The sequence below is a fragment of the Narcine bancroftii genome, chromosome 2, assembly GCF_036971445.1.
Source record: "Narcine bancroftii isolate sNarBan1 chromosome 2, sNarBan1.hap1, whole genome shotgun sequence".
Lineage (NCBI taxonomy): Eukaryota > Metazoa > Chordata > Chondrichthyes > Torpediniformes > Narcinidae > Narcine > Narcine bancroftii.
This window is the reverse complement of record NC_091470.1, coordinates 83920556-83942492: the sequence shown is the minus strand read 5'-3', so window position 1 is coordinate 83942492 and position 21937 is coordinate 83920556. Positions and strand designations below refer to the sequence as shown.

The window sequence follows — 21937 nt, the reverse complement described above, 5'->3', positions numbered from 1 at the left end:
GGGAATTGCAGGGAAGTTTATATTTTTAAATTAAAATATTTTAAATTTTGACGTATAGCATGGTAACTGGCCATTTTGACCCATGATCCCATCCTGCCCAATTACACCTGATTGACCTACATTCCCGGTACGTTTTGAGCAGTGGGAGGAAACTGGAGCCCCCAGGGAAAACCCACGCAGACACGGGGAGAACGTACAAATTCCTTACAGACAGCATGTGATTTGAACCCTGGTCTCAATTGCTGGCGCTGTAACAGCGTTGCACTAACCGTGCCGCTCCAATAGAGTGGAGTCACTACGAGGAGGATTTGAACCTTGCGTGGGGATACCCCAGTGGATTTTGAGTCCAACGCCTTAACCACTTGGCCATCACAGCAGTGCTTCTTGGGACAGTTATAGGACCCAGGTCAAGTTGGAAAATTTGCTCAGAAATTAGCTTGGTAATCGGAGGCAGAGGATGATGGCATGGGATTGATTTTGTGATTGGCAGCCTGAGAGGGACCTATCAGTGCAGAATGATGCCCTTTAAATCACCATGTCCATGTTGACCATCCAGCACCCATCCACACTAATCCCATTTACCAGCACTTAATCCATAGCCTACTGTGCATTGACAATTCAAATGCTCATCGAGACGCCTCTACCATCCCCTCAGGAAGTGCATTCCAGATTTCAACCACTCTTTAGGTGAAATCAGATCTCCTCTAAACTTCTTGTCCCTGACCTTTTTCTTAAAGAAAAGGATGTAGGCAAAAGGTGGGACACGCTGGGCCAGACTATATCTGTAATTGGAGCAAATGCTTGAAGAATTAAGAAAGTAATAATGAGACATTTGGATAGAATTTGTTCCTTCAGGCAGATTCAGCATAGATTCGGGAAGGGTAGGTAAATTTTGACAAATTTTCTGGAGTTCCTGAAGACGTAAGGAGTGTATGTTGTCTGCTTGAGTTTACAGAGGTCGGGAGTGATGTATTAGCATGGATAGAGGATATGTAATGTAGGTATAGCATGGTTATGTATATAAGAATGTATAGATAGATAGGTATGTATAGATAGAGAATGTATAGCATGGTTATCTGATAAATGGGTGTTTCTCTGCTAGCATCACTGGTGAACAGGATGCCACTGGGGTCAGTGCTGGGCCCACAACTATTCACAATATACATTGATGATCTGGAAGAGGGGACCATGTTTGCTGATGACACTAAATTGAGTGGAAAAGCAAATTGTACAGGATGTGTGGAGTCTACAGAGAGATATAGATAGATTAAATCGGTGTGCCTGACAGATGAAATACAGTGTTGGTAAAGGCGAGGTCATCCTGTTTGAAAGGAAAATTAATAGATTAAAATTATTATTTAAATGGTGAAAAGTTGCAGCATGCTATTGTGCAGAGGGACATGGGAGTACTTGCGCATGAATCACAAAAGGTTGTTTTGCAAATGCAGCAGTCTATCAAAAAAAGCAAATGGAATGCTGGCCTTCATCACAAGAGGGATCAAATTTAAGAGCAGGGAGGTAATGCTGCAACTGTACAGGGTACTGGTGAGGCCACACCTGGAGTACTGGATGCAGTTCTGGTCTCTTTACCTGAGGAAGGATGTATTGGCTTTGGAGATGGTGAAGAGGAGGTTCCCCAGATTGATTCCGGAAATGAAGGGCTCTGCGAGGAGAGATTGAGTTGCCTAGGACTATACTGGCTGTAATTCAGAAAAAGAAGAACAAGAGGGGATCTTATAGGAACATATGAAATTATGAAAGGGATAGATAAGATGGAGGCGGGAAAGTTGTTTCCACTGGTAGGTGAGACCAGAACTTGGGGACATTGCCTCCAGATTCAAGAGAGTGAATAAGAAGGAACTGCTTTTCTCAGATTGCTGAATCTGTGGAACCCTTGCCCAAAGAAGCAGTCGAGGCTGCCCCATTCAATATATGTAAGACAGAGTTGGATAGATATTTTTCATAGTAGGGGAATTATGAGGAAAAGGCAGGTAGATTGAGCTGAATCCATGGCCAGATCAGCCATGATCTTATTGAATGGTGGAGCAGGCTCTATGACCAGGTGGCCAACTCCTGCTCCAATTGCTCCAAGGCCTTCTTCACTATCTTATCCACCCGTGCTGCTGTACGCGGAGATCATTGGGCTTGAATGCCAAGATCTTTTTTTTTTCCCCTGCTCTCCCAGGGCTCCATTGTGCATGCCCTACCACCATTAGTCCTTCCAAACTATATTCCCCTTCTGCTTATCAGGATGAAATTCCATCTGCCATTGCTCACCTCATCTGGTCAGCCAATCTGCAGCCTGATTACCCCCTCACTGTCAACAACACCACCAATTTACATTTCATCCACTGTTCCCTCTAATTTTTAGTCCTCAGGGTGCGCAAAAATCTTACGTTGTGCAAATTGTTTTTCCTGTGACAAAAGTATGTGTGTAAATGCTTAAGCAAATGTAAACTTGACATTGTTTCAAGATCACTTTGGCACAGCTAGTAAAACCGTATAGGCATGTTTTCATATAATACAACTATGATTGCATTCGACAAACCTAAGAGATTATTTTCAATAAGTTTAATTATTAATTACTACATTAGTTTAGGGAACTAGCCTTTTCTGTGCACATTAACTTCCTTTGTGCGCTGGTTGCAAAACGTGTGCGCACACAGCTTGGAGAGAACAGAGATTTCATATGCAAACTTACTCATCAGACTTCCAATGTTTATATCCAAATTGTTAATGTATAACTTGTATCGATGCACCATTGAATGTACCCTGTGTGAATGCATCACAGCCTGATGGGGGAAGTGCTCTGCCTAAGACCACAAGAAACTGCAGAGAGTTGTGACCGTAACACCAACCCCCTTCCCCTCCATCGACTCCATCTACACTTACTGCTACCCCAGAAAAGCAGCATTAACAGACACGTCCCATCTTGGTCTACCCACCCACCCATTGGGAAGATTCATGAGTGTGGGCTCATGCACCACCGGGTTCAAAGACCATTTCTTTGCTGCCATTACCAGACCCCTGAATGAATCTCATCACATCAGTAAAGTTCTGTGGCTCTCGTTCTGTTCGAAGTGATCTCTCTGTAAATTCAAGATTCCTTCATTATGAGTGCACAGAATTTGTGAACTTTTGCTAGCCGTAAAAGGACACAAAGGGGATCCACCAGCAATGTGGGGACCAGGGCCCTTGTCAGGGACCTGTTTGATTTACAGGGTGTGTGGGGACCAAGTACCCTGTAAGTTTACAGGGAGTGTGGGACCAGGGACCCAGTCAATTTACAGTGAGTCAGTTCCAAACCACGAGGATTTCTGAATGATGGGGTAGCAGAATGCTGTGTAAATTCCTGTTATCACACATAATTGTGATAGTCTCCACCTTGCTGCCAGCTTAGCTCCCAGATCCTGTTTTCCAGGTGCTCCTCTCTCCAGTACAAGGAGGACCTGCCATCAACCAGTGTCATCATCACCTTCCACAATGAGGCCCGCTCCACTCTGCTCCGCACTGTGAAAAGGTGAGTGCCTTGACTCAGTTGTATCTGTACAGGTCATGACTGCTGCCCAGACAAGTTCCACACTGTGGTCTTCACACTTCCTTTGTCGCTACTCTTCAATCACTCTGAGACTATAGTCCCCAATCATTCTGAGATTGTACTCTCCAATCACTCCAAAGCTGTACTCTCCAACCATTCTGAGACTGTACTCTTCAATCACTCTGAGACTGTAGTCTCCATTCTCTCTGAGACTGTACTCTCCAACCACTCCAAGGCTGTACTCTCCAACCACTCTGAGACTGTAGTCCTTGGAATGCTGGAGAACTGTGGTCAGACTTGTCTGAGTCTCTAGATTTCAAGTCATTTGAGATTACAGTCTTTAACTCCTCCTCTTAATCTTCAGATCCCCTCTGTGACTTCAGCTGGAAAACAGGGCCTATGCACTCCTCAGGCCAGACATTGATTGGAGGCAGAGGTGGTGAGGAGGTGGGAGGGTGGGCTGGTTGTCAAGTCAAGTTTATCGTCAAGTCAAGTTCATTGTACAGTACATGACAAAACAGCGTTCTCTGGTCCTCGGTGGAAAACATGAAGACACACAACCAGACATAAGTAATAGTAATAGTAGGTTTATTTATATAGCGCATTTAACACAATGCACATTGATCCAAAGCGCTGAACATACAATTAGGAATAAATTGGTTATGACAGGCAGCCAAAATACACCGGTGCAGCCATCTTTTTACAGACTATCCAACTTAGAACATTAATTATTTAAACCCTAACCTGTTCCTCCTGATCACAGCAATAAACAATTTCTCAATTTCAAATGAACACAGTGCTACAAACACCAGCCTTCAAAGAACAAGCAATGAACACAAATAACCCCGGTCACAATTCTGTTTGGATGTTTCAAAATGTCCAACCTATTTCAATCGTTACCAATTCCCTTAACAGAGAAATTTTTCAATGAACTAAAGAGAATAATAAGGAAATTCTCGTGGAAAGGGGGGAAACCGAGGGTAGCGTTAGATAAATTAACAGAGAGGTATAACCAAGGTGGTTTGCAGTGACCAAACTTAAAAAATTATTATAGAGCCGCACAATTAAGGTATTTATCAGATTTTTACCAGACAAGGGAAAAACCAGACTCGTCTAAGATAGAACTTGATAAAATAGGGGAGAAGATATCGGAACATATACTTTATAAGTGGGATGAAAAGCTGATGCAATATAAAAGCTCACCAGTACTGCATCATTTATTTAATATATGGAAGAAGATCCACTTAGAAAGGAAAAAAATGAATTACCAAATACCAAAATTGTTATTGACACAAAACCCACTAATCCCTTTTACAATAGATAACCTTTCCTTTAGAGAATGGGAGAGAAAAGGAATCAAAAGAATAGAAAATTGTTTTTTGGGAAATAATTTATTAACATTTGAACAGTTGAAGTACAAATATGGAATAACTCATGGTACAATGTTTGCATATCATCAACTGAAAGCTTATTTAAAGGATAAATTGGGAAACAGATTGAGATTACCAGAAGGAAGCAGCTTTGAGTATGTGATTACAGACACAATGATAATTAAAAGATTTTAAATGTGCATGTACTTTAAGCTGCAAGGTAAGGAAAATGATGAAATAAGCTATAAACCTAAACAAAAGTGGGAAAAGGATTTAAACATAAAGATAAAAAAATGAAGCAAGGGAAATGTTATGTTCTGGAACTAAGAAGAATACAATAAACACAAGATTACACATGATACAGTATAATTGGTTACACAGGTTATATATCACGCCTCAAAAGTTAAAAGAATGGAATCCAACTTTATCAGATAGATGTTTTCACTGTAAGAAGGTAATAAAAACAATAGTATATGCAATTTGGGCATGTACGAAAGTGAATATGTTTTGGGAAGATCTAAATCAAATATTAAATAAAATCACAAAAAATAACATACCAAAACATCCAGAGATCTTTCTTCTAAGTAACATAAGAAGTAAGGAATTAGGCCTCAAATTGGATAAAGCGCAAAAAAGATTTTTTATGATAGCCTTAGCAGTAGCAAAAAAATGTATAATGTCAACTTGGAAAATGGAAGAGAGCCTGAGAATACAGCAATGGTACATGGAAATGGATAAATGTATTACGTTCGAAAAAAAACCATATAATATAAAAAATAAAGTCACGTTATTTGAACAAATTTGGGAACCATACGTGGAACATAACAGAGAGGGCTTGCCTCGGATCTCCACCCCCTAAAATGATAAGAAGACAAAACGACTTGCTTCAGTGTGTAAAAGTAGATGATGCATTTTTCTTGTTTATTTTTCATTATGTGAAGACATTGTTTTATGGTTTTATTGTATTGTATATGTTGAATATTTATTGGATTTGGTGGGGGGTGGGAAGGGGGAAGGGTGGGTAGGGGGAAAAAAGAGAGAAAATGCCACTGTTTATATTTAATGAGAAACGTTTATATATTTTGGTTGGTATAGTTCATAATGTGAAAAATAAAAAAAATATTTAAAAAAAAGAACTCAGGTCAATGGCCTCGCAAAGCAGTGGCTTTTAACTTTCATCTGACATCACTGAAACAGAATTACTTCAAAACCAAATTGTCTGCTTGGGTGCAATGATTAGTGAAAATTGGTGGGAAGACTTGTATCTGAACAACATGACAGGGATTGTCACCGCTAGATACACGCAGGTTCAGTACAATTCCCTGTATCAATTGCACCTCACACCGCAAAAATTACAGAAATCAAAGTCAGAAATTCCGGATCCGTGTTTGAGATGCGGTGTAGAGGTTGGGACATTCATCCACTCCACCTGGCTATGTACGAAAGTGAAATCCTTCTGGGTCGACCTGGGGGACGTACTTAAAATAAACTACAGAAGTGGACTTTCCACAACATCCAGAACTGTTCCTTCTGGGAGATATTAGTGAAATAACAGTTTAGATTATCCAAACACCAAATTCGATTTGTGAAGATCACTTTGCCAAAAGTCAGGAAGTGTATAGTAGTTGTGTGTAAGTCAGACTCTCAACTTAGTTTTGCACGATGAGTACGGAAATGTAGAGTTGCAGTCCCCTGGAGAAGATGACTTATAACTTGAGAAAGAAATATGACAAGTTCATTAAAGTGTGGCAGCTGTATCTGAGGCATGGAGGTGTGCAGATATGATCTATGCAGCCCCCCCCCCCACCTTGCAAAATGAGATAAGAAACAAAGTGTCCCACCAGGTAAATAAAGGAGAGTGAATTGAGGTTTTGGCACAGATGATTTGTGTTCTAATTTTTAGTTTTTGTATTTTCCTTCACCTTTTATAGTTTATTTAATATCCGGGAAGGGGGAAAATATACTGGACTCTGTATATAATATTGTGTGATAAGAAAATGTATTATATTGTTTGTATATACATGGCTTGACTCTTATAAAATAAAATATTCAAAAAAACCCAAAAATATCTGGCCTTTATCTCTTGAGGTTTTGTGGAAGTTATCAGCCACATTTCAATGGCAAATGTGGATGTAAAGTAACTTCATTCAATTTGACCCAATTTGAGACAGACAAAGAGTATTTTTCAAACTCTGTTTCTCTTCTGTATTTAATTTTTTTGGGCATCCAGCAGGGTAACAGACCATTTCAGCCCACAAGTCCATGCTGTCTAATTTACACCCGATTGACCTATAAGCCCCTGTATATTTTGAATGGTGGGAGGAAACCAGATCCCCCAGGGAAAACCCACACAGACATGGATAGCATGCACAAACTCCTCACAAACCTCAGTCCCGACCGCTGGTGCTGTAACAGCGTTGCACTAATTGCTTTGCTAATTGTGCCGTCCGTTTCGCCATTCATTTCTCCTTGGCAGATTGGGGAGGGGGTTATGGTCAGGGGCACAGTTTGGTTTGTAACCCAGTCTCGAAGTGTCTATTCAAACCACTTCACCATAAACTACATCCCCCCCTTCCTCCACCCCCCGATCTCTGCCGACCTCTAAGAGACTCCTTAAAACCTCCTCTCCCTTTCATGAGATATAAATGTCACCAGCACTCTTGATGCATCATCACATCTGGCCATTAATTACTAGCAGCTGTGAATGTGAGGAAGTGTGAGGTAACGTTGAACAGATATTTTCATTGTGTCTTATGAACCATGCAGAATTCACAAGATGATGGATTCAGGCTGTGGTGGAAATGCCAGATGATTCTGGGAGAATGGGAGAAGACGGGAGTGGTGGTGGATGATAGCTTCTCAGACTGGAGGCCTGTGATGAGTGGTGGCCGCAGGGTTTGGTTGTTGTTTGTTGTCTATATCAATGATCTGGATGATAAAGTGAGAAATTGGATCAGCAAGTTTGATGATAACACTAAGATTGGGGATGTTTGGACAGCAAGGAAGGCTTTCATAGCTTGCAGAGGGATCTGGAGCAGCTGGAAAAATGGGACAGTGTAGGGGCCATGTAGCGGGTGTCACGAACCATCGCTGGCATGGTTCTGCGGGCCACAGAACAAATAAACAGATGAATACTCACCTAACAGAGCGGTACTGTGTGCTGGATAATGGCATGTTGTCCTGCTGAGCATCCTGTCGGAAGGCGCAGGACACTCACAAAAGGATCAATTTAAACCTGCTGGACCCATGGATCAAAAGCATTCCAGTAGCAATGTCCCACCTTGTCCCGTGGAGCCCAGGACATGCAGGGTATAAAAGAAGATTGAATAAAGTTAGTCTTGAGTTGACTAATCTGGCGTGTGTGTTTGTATTACTTTAGTAGCTCTACAGTAGTAGCCGTCACAACATAAAATTTAATGTAGACAAGTGTGAGGTGTTGCATTTTAGAAGGACAAACCAAGGTAGGACAAACACAGTAAATGGTAGGGCACTGAGGAGTGTGAAGGAGCAAAGGGATCTGGGAATACTTATATGTCATTCCCTAAAAGTGGTGTCACAGGTAGACAGGGTTGTAAAGAAATCTTTTGGCATCTTAGCCTCTATAAATCAAACTATTGAGTACAGGAGTTGGGATGTTATGGTGAGATTATGGTAACATGGAAGAGGATTGCGGATCCCTGATTAAAAAAAAATATTATTGGGCAGCCCAGTCGAAGTTTATCGGCTCTTTCTTCGAGGAGGAGCTTGACTTTCTTGGGCACAAATTGAGCTCCACAAGGTGGGTGAGAGGACAGGAGGAGATTTTATTTATAAATGGGATGCTAAATTGGTTTTGGGAGTAAGAGAAGCCCTGCTATTAAAACATGTAATTAATGTTTGATATAAAATAAATCAGCAGATTGGAATTAAGGAGGAGTTGTCACCAAAATCACCCCTGACTCAAAATTGATTCATACCAGCAATATTGGATAACAAGATCCTGGACCCCTGCTTTCAGAAAGGGATCAGGTGTATCGAGGACTGTTATGAGTGGGGAAAACTTATGTCATTTGATCAGTTAAAAAATACATATGGTTTGTAAAATAATTCCTTTCTTTGTCATCTTCAACTGAGATCTTATTTAAGGGACATATTAGGTCCGTCAATGACTTTACTGAAGTCCAGTGATTTGAAGACTCTGATTCGAAAGGGGATTATAAAGAAATTTATTTCAACAGGGTATTTTCTATTTCAAGCTAAAGCACCAAAAAGGGGGTTGCATTCAGAGGTAGGACTCAGACTTGGACATAATAATTGGAGAACAGGGCTAGTCTGATCTTTGTCAAGATAGCATGACAACTACAGTTAATGCTGGATATAGACTGGTACAGTATAATTTATTGCAGCAGTTACATCTCATCCTGCAAAAATTTAAATCAGAAATTTCAGACCAATGTTTTAGGTTCAACCTGGTCATGTTCCAAAGTGAGGCCCTCAAGGTAGATCAAGGGAATTTCCTAGAACAAATTGGAGGAAAACATTTTCCACAAAACCCAGAATTGTTTTCACTGGGAAACATTGCGGGCGTAAACCCTATAATGAGGCTGTCCGAATTTCAAACACAATTTGTAAAGATTGCCTTGGCGTGTCCAGGAGATTTATAGCAGCTACCTGGAAGTGTGATTCCCATCTAGGACTACAGAAATGCAAAGATGTGTTCCCCTTGAGAAAATAACTTACAGTTTGAGGAACAAATATGATGTTTTTATCAACATTTGGCAGCTGTATTTATGGCAAATAGCTGTAAATCTTTTGTTTCTCCCCCCCGCCCCCACTCTGCTTCGGAGCGCTCCGTCTGCACCCCTCCCCTGGATCTAGATAATTTCAGCCCCAGAAGGTGGACGGTGCAGACCTGACAACCTCTCATTTTTTTCTCTCTTTTTACTTTAGTCTTCAGCTATCTTGCTTTCTTGCTCTCTATTTTTCTAATTTTCTTACTTTTCTCAGAGGGAGGGGGAGGGGAGGTACAGTGAACTAATTTGTAAATAAAATATTTTTATAAAAGATTGAGAGAGTGCAGAGAAGATTTACTAGGATGTTGCTGGGTCTTCAGGAGTTGAGTTACAGGGAAAGGTTAAACAGGTTGAGGACTTTATTCCTTGGAGCATTGAAAAATGAGGGGAGATTTGATAGAGGTTTACAAAATTATGAGGGGGAAAGACAGAATAAAAGCTAATGTGTTCTTTCTACTTAGATTAGGAGAGATAAATACAAGAGGACATGGCTTTAAGGTGAAAAGTTTAGGGGGAACCACTCAGAGATTGGTGGGAATGTGGAATGAGCTGCCATCTGATGCAGTAAATGCGGGGCTCACTCTTAAGTTTAAAGAATAAATTGGATAGCTACATGGATGGGAGAGGTCTGGAGGGTTATGGACTAAGTGCAGGTTAGTGGGACTAGTGGAATGAGGTTTTGGTACAGACTAGAAGGGCTGAATGGCCTGTTTTCTATGCTGTAATGTTCTATGGTTCTAAGTATGATTTTCACCAGGGGCTATGTCCTCCTATGGCTTCAGACAGCTTTGTGTCAGGGTTGATATGAATTTGGAGCAAAGCTTGCACTGTGCATTGACAGACTGAGAAACTCCTTGGTTCACTTTCAAAGGCCAGTCCTGGGCCCATGGAGAAATAGGCCCATGTTGAACCTAGAGAAAAAGGACAGCACTAGACCCAAGGTGAAACAGGCCTGCATGTTGGGCACATGGAGAAACAGGCCTGTGCTAGACCCAAAGAGAAACAGGTCCGCGCTGAACATGTGGAGAAACAGGCCCATGCTGGGCCTATGGCAACACAGGTCCGTGCTGAACTGGCGGAGAAACAGGCCCACACCCAATCTATGCGGAAACAGGCCGGTGTTGAGCCATCTTTCCTGGTACCTGAGCAGGAAGTTTTCTCCAAACCTTTCTGTGCGATTCCCTTCTTGTTGCTCTTAGCATTATACTCCATTTCCACCCCCCCTCCCCCAATGGTGTCAGCACTGGTGGAATGCAAAATTCATCTGTGGAGAGGCTATCCAGCATGTTGCTGTGTAAAAGCTAGAAGAGTACTGCACAGGATCAGGCCCACATGTCTGGGCTAAATCAGATGTCTGACAAACTAAAACTGTCGCTTGCATTTGATAGATATCCTCTATTCCTTGCTATGTGTGTGTCTATCTAGAAACACGTCAAGTACGATTAGTCTATCTACTTCCCCCCCACTCTGTAAAATATTTACTCCATCCATCTCCCTTAAACTTACTCGCCCTTATCTTAAATGGGTACCCCCCCCAGTGCGTGACGCTTTCACACCGGGGAGAAGACCCTGACTGTCCACCCTGATCAATGCCCCGCATGATGATAGACTTCTGTACCTGGGTGGGCAAAACTTGCCACACACAATAAACTTCAGATGTTGGAGAGCAGCAGGACATGAAGAAAATATTGCATTCACGTTTTTACTTTCACATGCACATTTTGTAACAAATTTTTTATGTAATAATATTTATTCATGCATATAGGTCTTAAACTGCTAATTTGAATTAGTTTCAATGATCAAATATTTTCAAAATCCTGACTGAATTTCTGTGGAATTCTCTGCCCAAGGAAGCAATAGAGGCTGCCTCATTAAATATATTTAAAATAGATTTTGTATCATTGGGGAAAGGCAGAGCTGGGTCCACGGCCAGATCACCTGTGATCTCGCTGAATGTGGGAGCAGGCTCGACGGGCCGGATGGACAACTCCTGTTTCTCGTGTGTTCTCTTCGGGGAGCGCTGCTGCCACTGGTCTCTGCAGATCCCTGCGCCATTGCAGCGTCCACAGTTGAGCGAATGATGCGGGAGGCGAGCCGATTCAAAGTCTGTGCTGCCTGGTGCTGACTCTCTGACTCTTCACTGTTGCTGCCAGCTCTAGCTCTGTCCTGGCTTAGTGCCTGGATGAGGTCCTCAATGATGACACCCTCCAGCTTCTGCTCCCCATCTCTGTCATCTTGCTTCCTCCCCTGCCAGTGCCTAGACAGACACCCTGCCTCTGAGGCAGGTGATACCTCTTTGGAGCTCTTCTGGCCCAGGCCCGGCTTCCTCACCTCTGTGGCCACTCCCTGCAGAAGACCTCAGCTTTGCCTGACCTTCCAACCACACACCCGATGTTGGCAGCACTCTGCTGTGGTGTGGTCCGGCCCAAGTAAGGAAAACCTGACTGCAGCATGCGCTGCTTGCTCCACTCCTCTGCAGGTGCTGTCCCTCCAGTGCCACTCCCTCTTCCCTCTCCTTGACATGTAGTCCCTGGACCCCCAGATTGGCTGCAGGTATTTGCAGAGTCCTGAGGCTGGCTTTGGGTGCCATAGGTGCTCTGTGGTTAGTAAGGGATTATTTAAAGTGGTAGGTGGGTGGGAATAAAAAGGTTGAGGATCACTGATCTCAGCTGAGAGGGACCTGATGAGCAGGTTTTTCCATACAGCCCAGTTAGCCCAGTTAGACTTAGTACTTGTGACTAGGGGGATCAGGGGGTATGGAGAGAGAGCTGGAACAAGGTGCTGAGTGGATGATCAGCCATAATCAAAATGAATGGTGGTGTAGGCTTGAAGGGCCAAATGGCCTATTCCTACACCTATTTTCTATGTTTCTATGGAACAAATGATCTGGCTGGGAAATACACTTAAATTCATAACAAAAATGTACTATGCTCTCCAGAATGTAAGTGCAAAACCAGGTTTACAGAGGTCGAGGGAGAGAATGGGAGTCGGATTTAGCTGTTGTAATATCAGAAAGATGTTGGTCTGATTGGTGTTTGGATAGCATAACATTAATTATAAATCCAAGATGTCGATTGGTTCAGTATAACTTACTACACCACTTGTATCTTACGCCACAGAAGGTCAAAATCTGAAGAATGGGTTTTTCTTTGTTTTTTGGTATGAAAAGATTTAATATATTGTGGTACTGTAGATTTTACTATGTATATTTATTTTTTTTAAAATGAAAACTAAAATACTCAAACTAAAAGATCAGCAGTGGAAGCCGGAACAGGCTGAAGTGACTGTCCAACTTGCCCCACATTGCAGTAAACCTCACGTATCTATTGGCGTTAAGAACCCATCCATCTCAGTGTGAGAATATTCACTCATTGAGCATCTATCCCTTCCGTGCCAGAGACTTTGGAAGACCTTCCTCAAGTTCTTGTCTCCATCCTCTGGCTGACCCCTGATCTCAAAATCATGCCCCCTTCTCTCAAGACTCTCCTTGCCTGAGGAAGCAGCTCCCGCCTCCCACTCTCCATGTACCTCAAAGGCGTCACCTCTCATTCTTCTCAACACAAGCTTGTTTAAGCTGGTTTCTACTTGGGCCAACCCCCTCACCCCAGGAAGCGATGCTAAAGCAAGAATGCACCACCCTAGGTTCAGAGGGCCAATAACAGCCAGTACTCCTGGTGTGGTCTCCCCGGTGCTACATAAAAGTGGAGCAAGCTTCTTTACCCTGGTACTCCAACCTCCTCACAGCCGAGTCTTGTTGCTTCTGGATGTTGGCTCTGTGTTCGGTGAACTCATTGGCCGGAGCATTGTGCACATCTAGATTTTTCACCAAGATCACCAACTGAATACTTTCCATGGAGGGGATGTTTAGTCTTGATGAAGGGTTTCGACCCAAAACATCAATTCCAATATCCTCTCCAACCCCCTTCCCTCCACAAATGCTGCTCCATCTGCTGAGTCCCTCCTCCAGCTCATTTTTTTGCTTCAGATTCCAGATGTGGTCTCCTTGGTTTTGTATTTCCCAAATTGTACTCCCTCTCCACTTTCCCACTCATTTCACATCCTTTCCCCATACACCCTGTCATTTTATCTTGCCAACAAACCTGGAAGAATTATGTTCTGCCCAGTGGCATCACTAGGGTTGATATCACCTAGTAACTCATGATGTCACCCCCTCCCCCACGGACCTTCTCCCGCAGCAAGTATAAAAAAGACCAGCAGCAACGCGCTTGTGGCGCGTGCGGACGAAACCACGGGATTCGAAGCGTCCTTGTAATTGGGTAATAATGACAGCTCTCACATTAGAAGGTTGAAAAAGTAAATGAGCATTGAGTTTTAGCCTTGTAGGTATATTGATACATGTAAGCCGGGCTTACGGAAAATGTTTTTGTTGTTAGAACTAACTGGTGGGATATTTGTATAAAAAATCATAAATTTCTGCTGAAACTCTGCACAACAATTTTATAGACAGTCATTTTGGTGTTCACTTCCTCTGATGATGTCACCCAGTGTGGTCCACACCCCTCAAGTGATGCCAGTAGTTCTGTCTTTTCACCCAAGGCGTTATTTGAGTTGTGAATGGCTGAGAGTTCAGGACTGATCCAAATGACACCCTCCACTTCTAGTTTGCCGCCTCAAAAAGCCTCGTGGTTTCCTATTCTCAGCCTTCTGTCATCCATTCAATGCTAACATATTTATCCACCCTGAAAACTAATATTTTATGCTATAATCTTCTGAAAAATATCAATTTTTTGCAAATCCTGATGCATGAAATCCATGATTTTTCCCCTAAAGATATACAATTTACTCTTTCGGGTTTTCAAATTTAAATGCCCCTCCAAAAATCCTTGCTGAATACTTCTCCACATGCAAGGCCCTCATAGCCAAGTTCCTCCTGATGGGGTCCAGTGTCTTACCCACTCCAGATGTCAAACCATCTGGTCGACAGTCTCCTTTTCTCTGCCTCCTCCTTAATTAAAATTTACTGCCTTCCAGTTGGTTGGGATGAAGTATTGTCCCGCCTCTCCCACTTCCTCTGGCAGCCCACACCAGATACCCAACGCTCGCAGGCCCCTTTTAAATATTTTCCCTCTCACATTAAACCTATGCTCTATAGTTTAGAAAAAGACCTTATTCTTCGCCCCTTGTGATTTTATAAACCTCCATAAGGTCTCCACTCAGCCTGCTGCAGGGAATAAAGTCAACCTGTCCAGCCTCTTTTTTCAGTTCAAGGCCACCATGACCTTATGAATCCTTTCTACACCCTTTCCAGCTACAGCTTGCTGTCTAGAAATGTGCACAATATTCCATGTGGTTTCACCAACCTCTTGAGCAGTTGTAATATGACGTCCATGCTTCAGTACTCGATGCCTTTGTGTTGGTGTCAATGCTCCCACATGGTGCTCGGGCCACTTCACTGAGCTAAAGCCTACATAATGCAGGTTGCTGCAGCTGATCAAACATTGCAGTTCATTCTGACCTCCAGCACTGTCTGTGTGGAGTTTACAGTTCCCTGTGACTTGTGGGTTTCCACGGGCCTACCACGTCCTGATGGCATGCAGCTTGGTGCGTTGATTTTCTGCTGTAAATTGCCCACAGTGTGCGGCAGATTCTACGGAGAATAAACACGAATGGAGCCTCTGTGTTAATGAGTGCTTGATGATAAGGGCATTCAGAATGGACCAAGGAGCGTTTGTGAGTGCGATCTGGGAGCGTTTGTGATTGCAATCCGGGAGCGTTTGTGAGTGCGATCCAGGAGCATTTGTGACTACAATCCGGGAGTGTTTGCGAGTGCGATCCATGAGTGTTTGTGAGTGCGATCCATTTCCAATGCCAGCTGATTGCTTCAGTGCATTCCCTCTCCAGGCTCTGTTGCTCCATTTCTCTCTGTTTTCTCCCATTACTGGTTGGTTACCCCTCAGTTAGGCTCAGCTGGACAACAACCATGAACCGATGGGAAGGGGGAGGGGGTGCAAACACAGGCTCCCCAGTTCAACAAAGCCATCAGGGAAATGGAGGAATCTTGAGGGATTCTGCTCCTGCAACATTGCCTCCATCCTATGCAGCATTTGGAGCAGGTTTCAAAGTGGTAAGGCTGTCCTGAGTTGTGGGGCATAGAGCAGGAGGTGTTCAATTGGATAGGCCCAGCATGGACATGATGAACTGAATGGGTTAATCTGTGCTGTGAGATCCTTGGATACAATCTGCTGTTTGAGCTATGGGTGAACTGGAGTTTACAACCACGTGTCCAGTGGGAGCAAGCGAGATGGGGGGAGCAGTCAGGATTTTACAGCTTCTACTTCCTGCTTCCCACAGCATCCTGAACCGCAGTCCTCCCAGACTAATCCAGGAAATCATTCTTGTGGATGACTACAGCAATGACGGTGAGTAGCAGCCTTGTTATCGGTGTTGCTAATGAGCAGAGGGGTCGGTCAGCTGCATTCAGGCACCCAGGTACCCCACCTGGAGCTGATAATTATCTCCCTCAGCAAGGAGGAGGCATGGAACTGGTGTGAAATGGAGCCCTTGAGCTGGAGAATCCAGTCATTGTCTCAGGAGGCAGTGTTCCCATCTCTTCATTGGAGGACTGTTCCATGCCAGAAGCTTCAGGCCAGAGTGCAGGGGAAGTGCTACATTGCCAGAGGATAAAGTGTGCTCGGATTACATCTACCCTTTCGGTGAGAATGAAGTCCACACCTCTTCCACGACAAAGGAATCTCAGGGATGTATGTGATGTTATGTATGTATTCTCACAATAAATCTGAAATCTGATCACCCTCAATGCCGAGACCTTACAAGGTTGTGTACTTAGCCCCTGTTACACTCCCTGTGCTGCCATTTCCCACCTCATCATCTCACCCCCTCTCCACTTTATCACGATGTCTCCCTTTGCACCTCAGTCCTCAAACCTGATCCACTGACTTCCTCTAGCAGCTCAGTTTTTGTTCAGCAGTTGTTTTGCATAATGTGACACATTAATGTTAATTTTAGTTTTGTTTCCCAAATCCCTCATATCAGTGACCTTTTTTGAATCCCACAGCTCTGTGATGTCTTCACTCCACTGGAGCCTGTTCTACCCATCATATCTGTGCTAGTTGAGAAAGGGCCCTAATCCCACTTTCCAGCCCTGGATCTATAACCCAACAGGTCACATCCCAGTACTGTGGTGAGCATTTTTCTCTCTCTCCTGCCCCACCAACCAGTGAATTCCAAACCCTCATTATCGTCTGGATGAAAACTCCTCCTTTCAGTTGCTTCATATCTTTGCCCCTGCTTTCTGAGTCCTCTGCTGAGGTACACGGACACTTCCTGGCTACCTTGCCTTTATGCACCCGAACCAAGTCTCCCTTCGGCCTCCTCCGTCATATCCTCAGTGTGTACAATCTTCCTCTCAAGACCAATATTCCCACCCCACCATATCTTCCAGCTTCTTCAACATCTGACATCCAAGGCCCAGTTCTACCATCGAGGTGTGGGGTCTGAGAGCATGGCAACAGGCCCTTCGGCCCAACACATCCATGCTGACCTTGCTGCCTTCCTGTGCCAGTCCCACTTGTCTGCATTTGGCCCACATCCCTTTAAACATTTCCTCTCCATGTCTTTGAAATGTTGTATTTGTCTCTGGTTCTACCACTTCCTCAGGCAGCTTGTTCCCCACGCCCACCACCACCTGTGTGAAGAAGATACCTCTCAGGTCCCTTTTAAATCTTTCCCTTCTCACCTTATATCCATGCCCTTCACTTCTTTTCTAAACCTCTCAGGCTTCTACACGCCAGGAAAAGAAGTCCCAGCCTATCCAGTCTCTCCTTGTATCCCAGTCTTTTGGTAACTCATCGTGGACAGGAGTGGAACTTGAGTTAAAGGTGGGAGCTGATAAAATAATTTGAAATGTTTATGTTGAGAGATTGGCCATAGGGAGATCAAGAAATTGATGTTTTACACCTCTCGTACAAATGGGTGTAAAAGCCCCAGAAAGAGTAAAAGAGTCAGTGTAAATATCAGACTGCATCCTGCAGCATGCAAAACATTTCTCAACTATCATTGTCTTCTCCCTTTCAGCCAAGGACTGTGAACTTTTAACCAAGATTCCCAAAATCAGATGTTTGAGGAACACAAAACGGGAAGGTAAGCCAGGACCCAAAGTTTTCCCATTTCCTTGTTAACTTCATCCATTGCAGAGGACAATTGGCTATGGTGTAGTCTCCATACGCTTTCTGTTGCTGGTTGACTGCCAACATATCATGTTCTTTCTACACCTTGACAACACATAGGTTCAGATTGATCCTCAGACGACTAACAAGCCAACAAAATGGTGTGGGTTCAATCTGGGTGGAGTTTGCATGTTGTTTCCCTGGGATGCTCCCCCCCCCCCCACCAATTTCTTCCCACATCCCAAAATCTGTGGAGGTCAGTGAGTCAATTACCCCTAGTGTGTGGATGAGAGGCACAGACAGGGACATATAGGGAGAAATAATTATAGGGAAATAAGATTGCTATGTGGTATAGAAATATAGCAAATGGCACACAGTTGTGCAGAAAAATTGTGTTTCATTTTACTGGAAACTTGAACTAGAATTGAAACAGCAAGGAACTGTGGCCTTGAAACAGCCCACACTGAACCAGCAGGACCTAAGTTCCTAATGGAATGGCTTTCTAGGGCAGTCAGCTGTAAATCGTCAGGTCATGGTTCAGATATCAAAAAAAATCAATGATAATAGGGTCAGAAATAGTCAAAAAAAAAGTGAAGGAAAATTAATTAGAATTCCTTCCCAGGCATTAATACAAACTATATCACGAGCTCCAACTGTTGAAGTTAATTTAACACACTTCAAAGGCTGTTCACGAGGCCTGGATTATCCTTAGCCCCAGCTAAGGGAGGCATGGTTGGTGTAGCAGTTAGAACAACGGCTTCACAGCACCAGCGATTGGGTCCAGTGTTTGAATCCCACGGTGTCTGTAAGGAGTTTGTACATTCTCCCTGTGTCTGTTTGGGTTTCCTCCCACTGTTTGAAATGTACCTGGGTGTAGGTTAATTGGGTGTAAATTGGGCGGCATGGGCTTGTGGGCCAAAATGGACTGTTACTGTGCTGTATGTCTACATTAAAAAAATTAAATGTTTAAAATTTACATAAATTGGGAGGGAGAATTGAACTGTATGAATAAAACTAGATGAATCGCACAAACAAGAATCCAACCCAGACATAAGTTCTTCACCCTGTAGCATCAGATTCTGCATTTGAACTTCCTGCAGACTCATCCCTTGTTTTTTTGTTCCTTTAACCTGATGTTTTCCACTTTCTTCCACCTTGTATCATTTAAACAAGCATGGAGGTTGAGGACAAGAGGGACCCTGTCCTTTTTTTTTAACCTGGAGGAAGGTGGGGTGAGGGCAGAAGTACAGGAAGCAGAGGAGATGCAGGAGTGGGCTTTATTGGTGACGGTAAAGGGAGTCCATGTTTAATAAAGAAAGGAGATATTTTGGATTTCCTGGAGTGGAAAGCCTCAACCTGGGAACAGATGAGGTGGAAACAGAGGAGTTATGAGAAAAGAATGTCATCCTTATGAGTGACAGGACAGGAAGAGGTGTAACTGAAGTAGTTGTGAGAGTTGGTGCATCTATCAATAGTTTGTTTGCTTGAGGTGGAGACGGAGAGATGTCAGAAACAGTTTAATTTAAGGGCTGGGTCAAAGCCACTGGTGGTGAATTTAATGAAATTGTCAAGCTCTGCATGGGTACAGGAATGCAGTCATCGATGTAGCAGAGGAAGAGATGGGGAGTGGTGACTGATTACAACTGGAACAGGGACTGTTCCACCAACCCAACAAAAAGTCAGATGTAGCTGGGGCTCATGCATGTGCCCAGGGCTGCACTTTAAATTTGAAGGAATTGGGAACAGTTAGGACAAGGCAGATAGCGAATAGGACTGAACAGCTCTGCATTCAAGAAGGGGAGGGCCTGAGGCTTTCCTGATGGGGAATGGGTGTGTGAAGAGATTACCCATCCATGGAGAAGATGAGGGTGCTGGAGAATCGAAATTCTGCAAAGAGGTGGAGAGAATGAGTGGATGTGGAAGGGACTGGTCAAGGAAAACAAGATGAAGATGAGGTATGAGGAGATAAATTCAGTGGGGTTGGAGACAAAAAGAATGGGTCTGCCAGGTCATTTCTGTTTTACCCATGGATAGAGTCTGATCTGCTGAGTCACTCCAGCAGTTCTTTGTTGACTCATTGTTGAACACGTCTCCTGCAGGGCTAATTCGATCACGAGTTAAAGGAGCTGATGTTGCGATGGCAGAGGTCCTAACCTTCCTCGACAGTCACTGCGAGGTGAACAAGGACTGGCTGCAACCCCTTCTGCAACGAGTGAAGGAGGTGAGTCTGAGAGGCATCTGCCCCACCTTCAGCTTAGAGTCCTCAGCCCTGGAGAATAAATAGTTCCTGTCCAAGGCTTGTATTGCCTGGGTCTGCTCTTGCTAGAGATTAGAAGAATGGTGGGGAGGGGGTGGGGGGGGGGGAATTTCATTGAAACCTATCGAATGTTGTAAGGCCTGGATAGAGTGGATGTGGAGGGGATGTTTTCTGTGGTGAGGGAATCTGGGACCAGAGGGCACTGCGTTACTCAGAGGGTGGTGAATTGTAGAGAGGATATTTAAGGCAGGAAGGAAATCAATGGTTATGGGCAAAGGCAGGAGAGTGAAGTTTAAAAGGATAGTAAAGCAGCTCTGATGGAATGGCAGGGCTGACTCGATGGACTGAATGGTCTAATTCCACTCCTATATCTTATGGTCATATGTCTTCTCCCTGACCTCCACTTGAACGATGTGGAGAAGAGACTCCCACAGTGTTGTTACACAGGGGCTCAGCAATAATGAATGAACACAAACCATTACAGCCCAGTACAGGCCCTTCAGCCCATGACGTTGTGCCGACCTATGTAAACCTACTCCACAGGAATCTAATTTTTCCCTACCTCACATCCATAACCCTTGAGTTTTCCATGTGCCCATCTAAGAATCTTCTGAATGTCCCATAGAACCAGCTCCACTGCCCCTCCTGGCAATGAATTCTAGGCACCTACCACTCTTAGAGTTAAAAAATGTGCCTCTGGCATCTCCCCTAGACTTTCCTCCACTCACCTTAAACAGGCGTCCTCTGGTATTAGCTATTCCACTCCCCTCCCCTCCCCAGCAAATAGGTGCTGGCTGTCACCTTACATAAGCCCCTCATGCATTTCCGAATCAGGGTAATAAATGGCAGGCAGCAGAACCATAAGAATGGGGCATTCCCACATGGCAGGTGCCCTTGTACATACAGTCATGCAGCACAGAAGCAAGCCCTTTGGCCCACCACATCACACCAGGGTGCAGAAAAGATTGTCAAGGGTATCACTGGGACTGGTGGGCTTGAGTTATAAGGAGAACCTGGGTCTTCTCTCTCTGCAACATAGGAGAGGTGACCCCAATACAGGTTTATACAATCAAAAGGGGCATGGATAAGGTAAATTATCATATTTTTTATCCTAGGGTAGGGGGGTCCAAAACTAGAGGTTTAAGAGGGGAGAGGAAAGATTTTGAATGGTAGCTGAGGGTCACCTTTTTCTGTGTATGTGGAGGAAGTGGAAGAGTTGCATGCAATTACATAACATAACATAACAATTACAGCACAGAAACAGGCCATTAGGCCCTTCTAGTCCGCACCGAACCAAACACCCCTTTCTAGTCCCACCTCCCTGCACAATGCCCATAACCCTCCATCTTCTTCTCATCCATATACCTGTCCAACCTTTTCTTAAATAATACAATTGACTCTGCCGCCACTATTTCTCCCGGAAGATCATTCCACACAGCTACCACTCTCTGAGTAAAGAAGTTCCCCCTCATGTTACCTCTAAACCTCTGCCCCTTAATTCTTAACTCATGTCCTCTTGTTTTAAACTTTCCTCCTCTTAACGGAAATAGTCTATCCACATCCATTTTGTCTATCCCTTTCATAATCTTAAATACTTCTATCAAATCCCCTCTCAACCTTCTACGCTCCAAAGAATAAAGACCCAATCTGTCCAATCTCTCCCCATACTCCAGATGCTTAAACCCAGGCAACATTCTGGTAAACCTTCTCTGCACTCTCTCCACTCTGTTTATATCCTTCCTATAATTAGGCGACCAGAACTGCACACAGAACTCCAAATTAGGCCGCACCAACGTCTTATACAATCTCAACATCACCTCCCAACTCCTATATTCCATGCAATGATTGATAAA

The 21937-nt window shown here is 43.8% G+C and overlaps 1 protein-coding gene across 2 annotated transcripts in view; it reads left to right on the top strand.

Moving 5' to 3' along the window:
- Positions 1-21937, top strand: part of galnt16 (UDP-N-acetyl-alpha-D-galactosamine:polypeptide N-acetylgalactosaminyltransferase 16) — a 95413-nt gene that overhangs the window by 38118 nt on the left and 35358 nt on the right. For both annotated transcript variants that reach the window (XM_069917307.1, XM_069917306.1), the window contains exons 3-6: positions 3422-3520; positions 15993-16060; positions 17736-17801; positions 19927-20048. In XM_069917307.1, coding sequence (XP_069773408.1) covers positions 3422-3520; positions 15993-16060; positions 17736-17801; positions 19927-20048 — 355 coding nt within the window. The remainder of the gene's footprint in view (positions 1-3421; positions 3521-15992; positions 16061-17735; positions 17802-19926; positions 20049-21937) is intronic.